Source organism: Argentina anserina, chromosome 3 (genome assembly GCF_933775445.1).
Source record: "Argentina anserina chromosome 3, drPotAnse1.1, whole genome shotgun sequence".
In the NCBI taxonomy this organism is placed as follows: Eukaryota; Viridiplantae; Streptophyta; class Magnoliopsida; order Rosales; family Rosaceae; genus Argentina; species Argentina anserina.
Genome location: NC_065874.1, coordinates 14,759,254 through 14,772,072, shown reverse-complemented (window position 1 = coordinate 14,772,072; position 12,819 = coordinate 14,759,254). Strand labels below are relative to the sequence as shown.

At 36.6% G+C, this 12,819-nt stretch overlaps 1 protein-coding gene and 2 pseudogenes across 4 annotated transcripts; 2 read left to right on the top strand and 1 right to left on the bottom strand.

Annotated features, from left to right (window-relative positions):
* Nucleotides 1–3,013: 3,013 nt before the first annotated feature.
* Nucleotides 3,014–3,937, top strand: LOC126787133 (aconitate hydratase, cytoplasmic-like; annotated as a pseudogene).
* Nucleotides 3,938–4,501: 564 nt separating this feature from the next.
* LOC126786330 (syntaxin-61) lies at nucleotides 4,502–8,397 on the top strand. 4 transcript variants are annotated; one of them, XM_050512119.1, is made up of 8 exons: nucleotides 4,502–4,552; nucleotides 5,652–5,741; nucleotides 5,900–6,013; nucleotides 6,448–6,561; nucleotides 6,822–7,006; nucleotides 7,445–7,535; nucleotides 7,787–7,852; nucleotides 8,014–8,397. In XM_050512119.1, exons 2-8 carry the CDS (start codon nucleotides 5,685–5,687, stop codon nucleotides 8,122–8,124), a joined length of 738 nt encoding a protein of 245 aa, XP_050368076.1. In that variant the 5' UTR covers nucleotides 4,502–4,552; nucleotides 5,652–5,684; the 3' UTR covers nucleotides 8,125–8,397. The 4 variants fall into 4 exon arrangements, with proteins under 4 accessions (XP_050368076.1, XP_050368077.1, XP_050368078.1 ...); XM_050512120.1 differs by having other exon boundaries at nucleotides 4,522–4,540; XM_050512121.1 differs by having other exon boundaries at nucleotides 4,531–4,552; nucleotides 5,657–5,741.
* A 343-nt stretch (nucleotides 8,398–8,740) lies between these two features.
* LOC126787132 (putative FBD-associated F-box protein At5g56440) lies at nucleotides 8,741–11,723 on the bottom strand (annotated as a pseudogene).
* Between the last annotated feature and the right edge of the window lie 1,096 nt (nucleotides 11,724–12,819).

Below are 12,819 nucleotides of genomic sequence, written 5' to 3'. Positions count from 1 at the left end.
GAGAATGATTTAGCAATGCATTCATTGCATTGTAATCCAATGTATAACTCCTGACCCTCCAAATATTCTAAACAACTTAGCATGTGCTCTAATGATTTACTATAATTTTATAAATGTAATAGAAGTTTCGTAACGTAAAGAAATTAAGCTCTTTTGCCAGGGATAGAAATGCTTTATCTATCCCTCAACTTTGAGGCTTTGAGCTACAGTAGTTCTTGTTCTTTCTTTCCGCCTCCGTTCGTCTTATCTCCCTGAATCACCTTCAGAATCTATCACAATTTGTAGAGAAAAATATAATAACAATTATTAGATCGATCCGAAGACATTGCAAATGATGGAATATGTAATATACAACCAGTCTGAACCTCTAAAACATTCCCGAACTACTCACCATAGTGCTTTCGAAATTTATCTTTTATTGGTTGCCCTTGTGTAGACATCATTGCTGCAGCTGTTCTTTCTGGGAACCGGAACTTTGAAGGTCGTATTCACCCACTAACAAGAGCTAACTATCTTGCTTCGCCTCCCTTGGTTATTGCATATGCGCATGCCTGCATGGTATGCATTTTGTGGTAATATAGATACTTTTACATAGGAAAGTGATATAGATATTTTAAGGTATCTACAGCCTCAATGTAGATAAGGCCTGGCCGGGATGTTAAGGTCACAACTCACATCGGAAGGTCAGTCGTGTAGGAAGGTCTGTCGTGTAGGAAGGTCTATCGTGTAGGCCTTATCACACTGACCTTACTTTTACATAGGAAAGTGATATAGATACCTTAACATCCCGGCCAGGCCTTATCTCACTGACCTGGAAGGTCTATCTCACTGACCTTAACAACCACAACCATGAGAAATAATATAGATATTTCTGATTTGAATGAGATAAATGGTTTGGAGTTGATGTTGACTTGGTGTGTAAAACCTGCAGGGGCCGAGCCTCAATTTGTTTTCCTGTCATCTAATAATGTATGAAAGGTTTCCCAGCGGGCACTGCTCTACTCATCCCCACGTACTGCCCCTGGGAGAAGAAATGCATTGTTGACATTGATTTTGATAAAGAGGCAATAGGAACAGGGAAGGATGGAAAAAATGTGTACTTAAAGGACATCTGGCCTAGTAACGAAGAAATTGCACAAGGAGAAGATCTACGACTCGATTCTTTTTTTTTAGTTATAGGTTGTTAATTAAAACGTTTATAATAAATCCTGTAAAACATTTATCTCATTCAATTGATAGGTCTATCTCACTGATCTTATTGATAGGTCGTTAATTAAAACAAGAAATTGATATGTCGTTAATTAAAACGTTTATAATAAATCCTGTAAAACATCATCGTTAATATAAAATAAGCAGGGATCGTTCAGTCCGGGGAATTGAAGGAAACTTTAAACTTTTAATGTTAACAAATAATTGGGGGGGTTTGAGATTGAATATTAACTACTAAAATAAAACCTAAATTACTATCTACATGATCGACTTCTCTTTAACAAACTTAAACCAAATTTACCATTACACCACATAATTACAAGTTCGAACATATCATGCATTCTAATTTGACCAATTACATACTTTTTAGACACCAATACAATTAGAGTCTTAGGGGATCATCTAATCATGCAAGATTTCAATTAACATTTAGATTGACTTAGGGCATAATCTAATAAAACAATCTGAAAATTTTGATTCTTAATACAAAACAATAATCTCACAGAAACATCATACTACAATCTTCATAGACAAAGTATTGTAGAAAATCAAAAACGAACAAACTCATGAAGAAGAGTTGCGAGAATCACACGTTGTAGGAACCTTGGATGTGTGTCTTCAATGGTGATTTCGGTGGAGATGGAAGTTGTATATGGGGGAGAATGGCTTGCTGCTTTGGTGAATGATGTTTGAGGTAGTATTTTGGCAAAGGTTTGGCTCTTCAATGCAAAGGAGAATTGATGATTTTTCTTTGTGAATGATGTGTTATTTATAGAAGAGTTTTGGCTCTTTGAATATTATAGCTTGGACTTTTTCTCCTCAATTTTTTTCACTTATTTTTGTCATTGGTGAGTGCAATCTCCTTTGATAAATTCCTTTTTTTTTCTCCTTTGTAGGTGTCTCATTCTTTCTTATTTTCATTATCTATTTTTATTCTCTTCATTTTTCATTCTCTCTTTTTCTTTCACTTATTTTTGTCATTGGTGAGTGCAATCTCTTTTGATAAATTCCTTCTTTTTCTCCTTTGTAGGTGTCTCATTCTTTCTTTATTTTCCTCATTTTCTTGACTTTTTCTCTATTTTTTCCTTCATTGTACAATCTGAAAATAATAAAAGATAAGATAATTCATATAAAAATATCAAATAAGTTACTAAAATAGGAGAGTAAGATTATGAAAGTTACGGAATAAAAGTTTAAGTTCAAGTAAGATTTTCCCAAATGAACGTTTTCTAGTCTAAAAATGATTCCTAATACAAGAAGGACTCTCAAAATATCGTCAATGCGACCAAAACGTAGAAAGATGAAGACTCCTAATCCAACTAGGTTTCCTAGTCCTACAAGGATTCATACTCAAACTAGGACTCTAGATCAATTTTGTGTTTTAACTCATGTAAGCACAAAAATGCATCCAATACCGCCCAACAAAAATGTCAACCTGTAGAATCCAAAAAGTTTTGGATCCTACCGGTTGACATTGATTTTGAAAAAGAGGCAATAGGAACAGGGAAGGATGGAAAAAATGTGTACTTAAAAGGATATCTGGCCTAGTAACGAAGAAATTGCACAGGTATGATATCAGTTACGAGAAGATCTACGACTCCATTCCTCTTTCAAAGATATATACTTCGGTAGCTAGAGGTATAATTAAAGACAGGCGCACTTCTATGAAAATGAGATATTTCACATACCAATATATACTTTTGTGCTAATTGTCCAATGAAAAGGATGCCTTCAAATGTTTATTGTAATGTGGATTTGTAGGTATTTCAATCTCTTGTCTTACCTGGTATGTTTAAGAGCACATATGAGACCATTACAAAGGGAAATAATTTGTGAGATTGGGGTGGATCACAGAGATTTCAATTCTTATGGATGCCGTCGGGGAAATGATGAAGTAATGGTATGAGGCACCTTTGCCAAATATCCGAATTTTTAATACACTGTTGAATGGTGAAGTAGGTCCGAAAACAATGGTGAGAAACTTCATGTCTATGAAGCAGCAATGGTGAGTTCACATCCAGTGTTTCGTGCAGCATTCTCTTCGGTTGTTTATTGCTTATTCACGAGGGTCATTCATGTACAGAGGTACAAGGCTGCTGATCAGGATACTGTTGTCCTAGCTGGAGCAGACTATGGTTGTGGCAGCGCTTGGGACTGGGCTGCCAAGGGTCGAATGCTACTGGTAACTTTTTTTTTCATGATTAATTGCTTAGATAGACCATCTCTGTCAATATCCTGTCCCTTATAAAGCCTTGTTCTGCATCAGGGAGTGAGAACAGTTATAACCAAAAGCTGTGAAAGAATTCATCGTAGCAACCTGGTAGGGATGGGAATCATTCCTTTATGTTTCAACCCCGGAGGATGCTGAAACACTCGGATTGACTGGTCACGAGCGCTACACGATAGACCATCCCAGTAAGGTCAGTGAGATAAGGCCTGGCCGGGATGTTAACGTCACAACTGACACCGGCAAGTCCTTCACATGCACACTCCGTTTCGTATCATCTTGCCTAATTAGTTCATGTATTTAGATAATGTTCATTCACCTACTCAGAGCTTCTAACTTACTGACATAACCTGATACAGTACTAGAAGAAAGTGATTATTATTGTTTATATCAAATGTACAACATTTAAACTGGATGTCACTGGATCTGCAGGTGGAGTTGACATACTTTGACCATGGTGGCATTCTTCCATATGTAATACGAAACCTTGCTAAACAGTAGGTTTGAGCTCTGATGGATCACTAGTCTTTCATATCTTGGGAGCAAGCCTATCTTCAGCGGCCAGCCTAATTGATATTACCTTGGACGTTCTTCGCCTTGTTTAACTGGATTTGTGTCCAGCTCTCTGTAGATCTCTTTGTTTTTCAGTTACAATATGGGATTGTGTACTATCTATAATTGTATGTATATATTATAAAATATAATGTATTTCATGTATCTTGAAATATCATATCTTACATCTCAGGCATGGAAGACTTCGACATGTAATCAAGTATAGCTTAATGTTAATGTAGAATAACTTGTAGCAAATGATAATATTTTGTGGAATTGGAAAAGGAAATGGTTTGGTGGATTTGCTACCAGTTAGTTACCCATGATGTATGTTAATAATTACCGTAGGATTTATTATATCTAGCGCAACTAATCAAGTAATCAACTCGGCAAGAGTGTTATATAACCGGAACGAGAGGAGAAAAAAGAATCTGGGCCTGGGTTGGGCCAGTGATATCAAAAGCCCACATGGCTCTCTCAACTTAGTCTCACGCTTCTCGTTTCCAATTAGTTGCCAGTTTGTTCAGAGCAGACGAGGATCTCCAAGATCAGGTTCCCTCTCAGGTCTCTCCCAATCTCATTCTTCTCGCTTTCCTTTTAACTCTTTCATTTCTCGTTCAAATTTGAATTCGCTGTATCGCAATTCCTCCCAACAAACACAAATTCGGTATGAGAGACTAAAATTCCGATTTGATTAATACGGTGATTAGCGTGTAAATAAATCTGCTTATTTGGTTAAATCCAATCGGAATTTCGATGTGGTTAGTTACGGATCCACTTAATTTTATCATCTGTTGAGTTCTCAATGTAATCAAGCTAGTGAGATTAAGCTGGTAATTGGAGTAGTAATTAGTCTAGTCAAGCTAAATAAGTTTGCATTCAGTTGAAATCGTTACTGCGCCGGAACTCGATTTGGTTTTTGATTTATTTTAGCTAGGTGATCTAATTGTTTGTAGAGATAGAGATACATGGCTTATTGATGAAATGCTAAGTCATTCATTTATCATGAGAATTCATTGCCCATTTTGTGCTTCTTTTATTGTTCATAAATTCGTCGAGACTATTCCGGTAGTTTAAACTTCTACTGCAGAATGCAGTGTTTTCGTTAGGTGATGAAGTTAACCTGTAGTATTGTGCAGTTAGTTTGTGATACCTTGCATATATGTTCTTCTGTAAATTCGTGAGATTTTCTTGTGATAATCGTAGATGGATGTATTATGTGCCTGGTGTGAATCGGGCTGGTATTGGATTAAATTACATTAAGCACTAGTTTTTAAATATATTTCTTTTGATCATATTAGTGTGATTGTTGGGTACTAAATGACACTTCTCGTGACATTACTAATTGTTTTTTTCCTTCTCGTTTGACTTGATAAACACTCCTCTTTGTCCCTAGAGAATAGTGTTTATATGTTCTTGCACTTGAATGGGTGTCATTCATTCATTATTTGGAATTCATTTTATGATTTTCGTAAGTGTTAAGTTAAGACACATCAAAATACTTTTCACTCTCACACTAGATTAGAAAAAGTCTCAGATGATGTTCTTAGTGAGCCATTGAGCCTGTCGATGGTTCAGTTTTGTTTATTATATGTGTGTGCATTCTCTTTCTGACCTTGCATTTGTAGATGCTAATGGAAATATCTTCTTTGGATGCTTGCAGGATAGACTATTGTCATAACTCATAAGTTACAGGATGATGCCCTCGAATGAAGATCCCTTCTATGTTGTGAAAGAGGAGATTCAAAAATCTGTAAGTTTTCAAATTTTGTCCACATTTGCCCCCAAGTTTTTAAAAATCTGCACCGTTTAGTCATTTGTTGACAAGTTAGTAGTGTTGGATTTTTTTTTGTATGACATAATGTCTGGAATAGAAAAGACTGCTCTTAATTATTATATTTTATTCCATAGATCGACCAGTTGCAGTATTCTTTTCACCAATGGGAACGTATTTCATCTAATGGTGAAAATCAAATACAACTCACGAAGGAGCTGCTTGCTATGCTTCCACAAATTGAGTGGCAGGTGCGCAGTATTATAATTCTTTATTCATTTTTTATCTATTTACCGGTGTCCTGCTAGTATAGTGATGGATCAGTAATGCAAGAGAGGGTGTATCAGGCTGGATTTTGAGTAAAACATCCCTGCTTAGGTCCATCAAAAATTATGCTTACAACATTGTTTCCCCATTTCAAAGCAAACTAGGAAAAGGATTTCGTCTTCTTTGTGTAAAATTATAAGAAAAAATCTTATTAAATATCAGTTGCTCAACAATGCCCCCTTTCATTAATATTGATATCTATTCATAGCTTTGTCAATCCCGGCTAACAGTATTCCCATTTACTTGAATATTGCTGTCCTTATATATTAGAACTTGATTACAGGTTTGCATCTAGCTTATGCTCTTAAAATTGAGCTTATGTTTGCTACAACTGAAAGCATGCTTTCTTGATAGGAAGGTAGAAGAGTTGGACAAAGCAATATCTGTAGCAGCTGTAGATACTAAACGTTTTGGTATTGACGAAGCTGAACTTGAAAAACGAAGGAGATGGACAAGCAATGCTCGTGCACAGGTATATTTGCATCGTGTGTTGAAATTGTGCTCTTTTAAAACTTTTAATGACGGCTTAGATTCCAAATGTTGTACTTGTAATTATATTTTTTCTCTGTGGAGTTGCTCTGCTGAGTGGTTATGGCTTTTGGATATTTCTTACAGAACAAGCCTCTTCAGTGATGTTGTATAATTACCTATATATGTATATTATAAAGCACATTTTCTTTTGGCATTGGATGTCTTTTGTGCACCTCCTCAATTAGTCTGATTGCTCTGTAGGTAAGTTCAGTAAAAAGAGCAGTGAAAGCTGGAAAGGAGTCTACTGGAACTAGTGCAGCTGGAATGAGGCGAGAACTAATGAGGCTGGCAGATTCTCAGGAGACAGAAAGATCCAACCAATATGCTGCCCACCATAACGATGATTTCATAACATCAGAATCAGATAGACAGTTGCTTCTCATAAAGTAAGATTTTTATTTCTTTTGATCTGTCTGAATACACCCACGTCCAAATCCAATTGTCACATAGATAAGACTAAGTATTTATCAATCCTCATCAAATCTTTGGGATTTCTGCTGAGTTACAATCTTTGGGAGTTCTATATGTACTGTGATTGCCTTTGTTGGAAAAAGGAAACACTTGTATTGATAGAAAAACACAAAATTCATTTTGTGATCTTTCAATGTGGAGCTATGCACTCTCTGTTGAGCTATATGACCTGTAGCTACTAATTTATTAACTGAATTGCCCCTCTCTCTTGATTTATTAATCGTATGGTCATGCATTATACATTCTTATTAAGGGGTTATATATTATTAATTTATTCAGTAATTTTTTCGTCAGCATATTAGCTCTAGAATTCCGTTTGTTTTAATTTCTTTCCTGTTAATTTGTGTTTGTAGGCAACAGGATGAGGAGTTGGACGAACTCAGTGCTAGTGTGGAGAGAATTGGAGGTGTTGGACTCACCATACATGAAGAGCTCCTGGCACAGGTATGAATTTTGTAAGCCATTGTTCTTGGTTATGTCAGTAGTAGAATTGAAATATGAATAAGAGATGAGAAAGGTAGAGTTCCTTTGGTTAGTAAGAGATTATACTAACCAAAGAAATGGAACAAGGCCAAAGTTCAAATACATAAATGTATATCTCTTGAACTGTATTTCTGTTAAATTATCTGTTTCTGCACAAAGGTATCTGTTATTCTTTCATCTTGGTAACAGTATAAAATGTTATAATATTTCAGGACAAGATTGTAGAGGAGTTGGGTATGGAAATGGACAGTACATCAAACCGGCTTGATTTTGTTCAGGTGAGGTTAAAAGATTATTTTCCAACTGCGTAGACGTGTTCTATTGTACGATTTGTTGAAATGTTGAAATTCAAGTCTTCCAGTTTTTCATTGTTTTTGCTGTCAGCTTGCTAATTAATATAAGGATTACTCTTCTCAGAATATTTCTTTCCATTTTGCAGAAAAAGGTGGCAACAGTGATGAAGAAGGCTGGTATAAAAGGCCAGATGATGATGATACTCTTTTTGGTAGTTTTGTTCATCATTCTCTTTGTTTTGGTCTTCCTCACCTAGTCCGAAATGCGAAAGAGGTCTGCCATGATCATACAAGGGGAAGATGTGCCTTTTGGACAGAAATATGGAACTCGTTGAGTACAGATATATCATGACAATGTCAAGGTTTGTTCATAAAAGCATTTATGGAAATTGTGAATCAATTAATCTGTCCTTTTCTCTTGTTAAGGTTTTTAGAAAGTTTCTTAGGCGGGATTTGATGTTGATCAAATGGGGCTTCAGAGATAAACGAGTACGGAAGTTTATATTTTTCAAATGGGGCTTCATTTATTATTTGCATGTCAAGTACCTCTAATTAAAAGTGCAAACAAACGTTGGCAGTATAAACTTTGGGGCTTCAGAGATAAACGTTGGAGCATTTTTCATAGCTAGGCGCCTAGGCTCATAGGCAGGGTAAATCTCCAACCCAATTGAATCCCCAAATACTCTCACATTTCCTGACTTGAACAAAATTTGGTACAAGGATTAAAGAACGAAATCAACCAGTAATTTTTGCTCTTATTTTGCAAAATATACCTTCGTTGCTTAGCTCAGTTCATGGATTGCTAGAGTTTGTCAAACACAGGAGATGAAACAAAAACAAACAGAAAAGCTGAAATTTAGCATGGTTTCATCATTACAGCAAAACTCGTTCCCGAGTTGCAAGTTGCAACATTGTAGTAGCAAAACAGCCAGAGACTGCTCCCATGTCCTGAAATTGAACTTCGAAAGAGCCATATTTCCTTTCGATAATGTCAGCCTGACAATTCGCTGAACCTCTTTCAAAACTCAAGAATTCCTCGTATAACATCTCCTTTCTGTTGGGCGGGTAATAATTTACAATTGTCATCTTTTCCAGAACTCGAGCATTCATTGACAAGTACTCGGCCGCTTCCAACTCAACTTGATATCCCTCAAATCCCTTGATAGAGATGGTCTTGAGATGTGACAACAAACAGAACGGCACAATCTCCGGTGAACAAAGTTCTTCATAGCTTACGGACCACTGCCAAGTGTGTCAAAGTAAAACTGGAATGAGAGTTACATTAAGAGATTCACAATTGTCTGATCCTGGACTAGTATAACGAGTTAACAACATTACTTACATATTCGATGTCAAGATGCTCCAGATTAGGAAACCACTTCAGCGACTCGATCATTTAGCAATCTCCCATAATTGCAATCACAAAGACACAGCTTCAAATGCTTCAAGTTATCAAAGGTAGCCAAAGAACAACCCTTCAAGAAAGATGGATCGATTCATCAGAGAATCATTTTGAAGGTAATCATTCTATTTCCAATAGTAAGTTACCTAAACCAAAACACGATACAAGTCCCTTGACTATGCAAGTACTAAATTTATGTTACGTACCTAGCATGCACGGATAAAAGAAAAGAAAAAAAAGAGGGGTAACAGAGTGGGTGGGATACATCTTACTATTGTTGTTTGAACATCAAGTTAAGGGGATCAATTCTTCCACATTATTTGGCTTTGGATGTAATTCTTTTTACTACATTGTCTGGGACACTAGGACGTACCTCAAGACTAATATCCCTGAGACACAGATACTTGACATTGGATATCCCTTCAGGAAGCGAAATTGCATAACCTCCACTGACATTGGCTTCGGCTTTGAATAGAGAGTTTGCAGTCTCCAAAGTAACGTCTGTAAATTTGAGGTCAACGTTTTCAAGATCTGGAGCTTCAATGTAGAAGTGTTGATGATCACCCTCGTCAACCTGCAAGTATATTCTTAAGGTATTCAATGTAGGTGCAGAGATGTTGACATTCAAACCTTTTGTCTCCCCAAGGAATCCACTTATACTCAAATCCTCTAGTAATGGAAAATGGCGAAAAAGCTTTTTGATAGAGCCATTGTCGAGATAGTCCAGGGCCGGCCTTGGGCTAAAGCCACTAAAGCATCAGTTTTGGGCCCTCAATTTCAAGGGTCCCCAAAAAATTAATCATATTTCATATATTTTTTTTTTGAGTTACTGTTCACCAGCTTTTGATTCCTTTCCCAACCCCTACTTTTCTATCAGTGTAATGGGTCGGTTACTCGCTGTGCTCTGCTGAAGAGTTTTTCTGTTTGCGAAAACGAAAACAGCGAGAAGGGCGGCTTTTGAAGGTAACAGATATCGGGTTATTCCCCGATTGTGTTTTGGGTTTCCAGTTGATAATCTGTTTTGTGTTCTGACTGGTTTCTTTGTTTTTAACGCAGAAGTTGGCTGCTATGGTTCATGGTTTAATAGTTGGTCGGAGTTATCTGCGTTTGGTTTGGATTGGATTTGGAGAATGCACTATTTGTTCCTTTTGGTGATCTTTCCTCTTACTTTCATTTGCCTCTATTAATTCGTTAGAAGTATGATTTGTCTGTGCTGTCATATGAGTTTTGTTGTTTTAACCTTTCGTTCCTTCTTTACTTTTTGGATTGAAATAGTAATAAAATTCAATTGAATTAGGTAAATAAGGAGAAAGTAATGTCACAATACCCTAATTTCTTAACAGTCTTCAATAGCTTAAAAAGTAATGAAATCATAGAGAGACCAACTGAAGACCTAGCAGTGAATAAGGAGTCAGACTTACATTTAGAGTAAAGAAAGAACTTGATACCTTTCTATCTTACTGTTCACATTAGTTGTTAGTTGTTACTGAAGCCCGAAACTCTCTTTATGGCCTAGGATGTTTGTTCTTATATGGTACAAATATACAGAGAACACATATGAATTATGAAGATGCATATTACAGTAGAGATAGAGAAAAGAACTTGGTCTAGCTGTGCTATTATATGCATCTTTAGCTTGGTTTTATTTAGTTGTTAGGGGAGAGAAAATATATTCCTCTACTCAAGCCTCTAATCCACCGATCAAAATTAAAAACATTCATTGCATTTTCTTAAGAGACACAAATTCAATCATAACAGTTTCAGATCTCAAATTCAATATACAACACCAAAAGGAACATGCTTTACACTCATTACCAGACCATCTCACATATATTGTTTCAAATTTTTTTTGACAAGGGGCCCTAAGTTTTCTCGTTGCTTTGAGCCCCGGAAATCTCAGGGCCGGCCCTGAGATAGTCAACCGAAACATGAGGCTTGGGAAGAAGTTCCCTGACTCTGGAAGATCTCTGATAACAAAACTTAGCCCCTTTCAGTGCCTACAGTGTTTCACACACGAAAAGGCTATCAGGTAACACAACTTCATTTTCTTCTGAATATGACTTGATATTAGGTCAAGTTTCAACAAAATTACGCCCTATGGAAGTGCTAATTCACTGCTGGATGAGAGCGAGATATTCAACACGCCCCTTACGCTCAGCACCAAATGCTTCCATGTCTGATACCAGTAACGGGAACATTCGAATCTGAATCTTCGGATGTTCATTGAACCGCAAACGTCAAGTAGCCAATTTACAAACCTCATAAACTCATCATCATATCGATGTGGAATGCTTCCTCTATGCGGTCAAGATTGGGAACATCAGTCCATTTGTTGTTCCATCTCTTTGAGAGAATTGTTGTCCTCACAACAAGTTTTAAGGGGAGAAAGGAAAGTATGTGGCAAAGAACTTCATCCGGTAGTTCACTTATGAAGGTACACTTATTGGCCTCCATAAGGTGATGAAGACAAAAGGAATAAAGATCAAACAAAGGGGGAGCATGGAGGAGATTTCCTAATCGGACTAGGAAACACATCTTGTGGCAAGATTTTGTGAGTTGGTCAAATCGAACATATATGGAAATATATATGGGATTATATATGGGGAGAATAAAGTATTTGTGGAAAAATAGTTTCAAATATATTTATTTTAAAATGTATTCCATATGTATTGTTTTTCCTTTTCTATAGAAGGATGTATTAGGAAAGGATTTAGGTTGATTACCTATTTGTACTAGGGTTAGAGAATTTATTTGTGACTTTTTTTAGAATGTTTTCTAATAATTCTTTTATTATTTCAAACCCTTAAATTAGAATATTTTTTCAGGATGAAATAATTGTGTATTATTGAATGATATGGGGGCCTATATATAGGCATTACAAAACCACAATCATGTAGGATTCGGAGTCCTAATCTATTAAGGAGATGCTAATCTATCTCCTAACAGGAAACCTATTAGGCTAAGACACACACAAGGGTATAATAGTAATTATCCCGGAACACTCTCCCTTGTGTCGCATGCCTAGGTTTCATGGTGCACACATCGTTGCCTCGGTAAAAACCTTGTCAGGCAAAATAAAAACCTCTTGGGTAAAAACAAAAGCTTGATCGAAGGGAAAAAGAGCACACGCACCGTCTACATTTGATAGCATCATGTGAGCTAGACTCCCCCTGAAGTCTACGAAACAACTCCCCCTGATTAGTGCCATAATCATGGAGTACAAAGAACAACGTACACAACGTTCATTACATGCTTCTCAAACGTAGTCTTGGGCTAATGATTAACCATTAATGTAGCCACACATCCTTAGATCATCCATTCTATACTTAGCCAAACTTAGATCTTAAGAAACAAGATTGCATAACAACTCAAAACAAGAGTTTGCAATGAAAATCAGATTCTCGGATAGAATGACCTTCACTCACTTAAACGGCCATAACTTCTTCGTCAAAATAGGTATCAACGAACCGTAAAATGTTCTGAAAAATAGACACCCGTGGCTTTCCAGTGACATAAGGTTCACAACCTCATCCGATCGGAGCAGTTCACA

What these genes read in the sequence shown, in the direction of transcription:
- LOC126786330 (XM_050512119.1), top strand. Translation starts at nt 5,685, where the DNA reads ATGATGCCCTCGAATGAAGATCCCTTCTATGTTGTGAAAGAGGAGATT. An exon ending in AGACAGTTGCTTCTCATAAA is followed by an intron (nt 7,007 to 7,444) that starts GTAAGATTTTTA and finishes TTGTGTTTGTAG; the next exon opens with GCAACAGGATGAGGAGTTGG. An exon ending in ACCGGCTTGATTTTGTTCAG is followed by an intron (nt 7,853 to 8,013) that starts GTGAGGTTAAAA and finishes TCCATTTTGCAG; the next exon opens with AAAAAGGTGGCAACAGTGAT.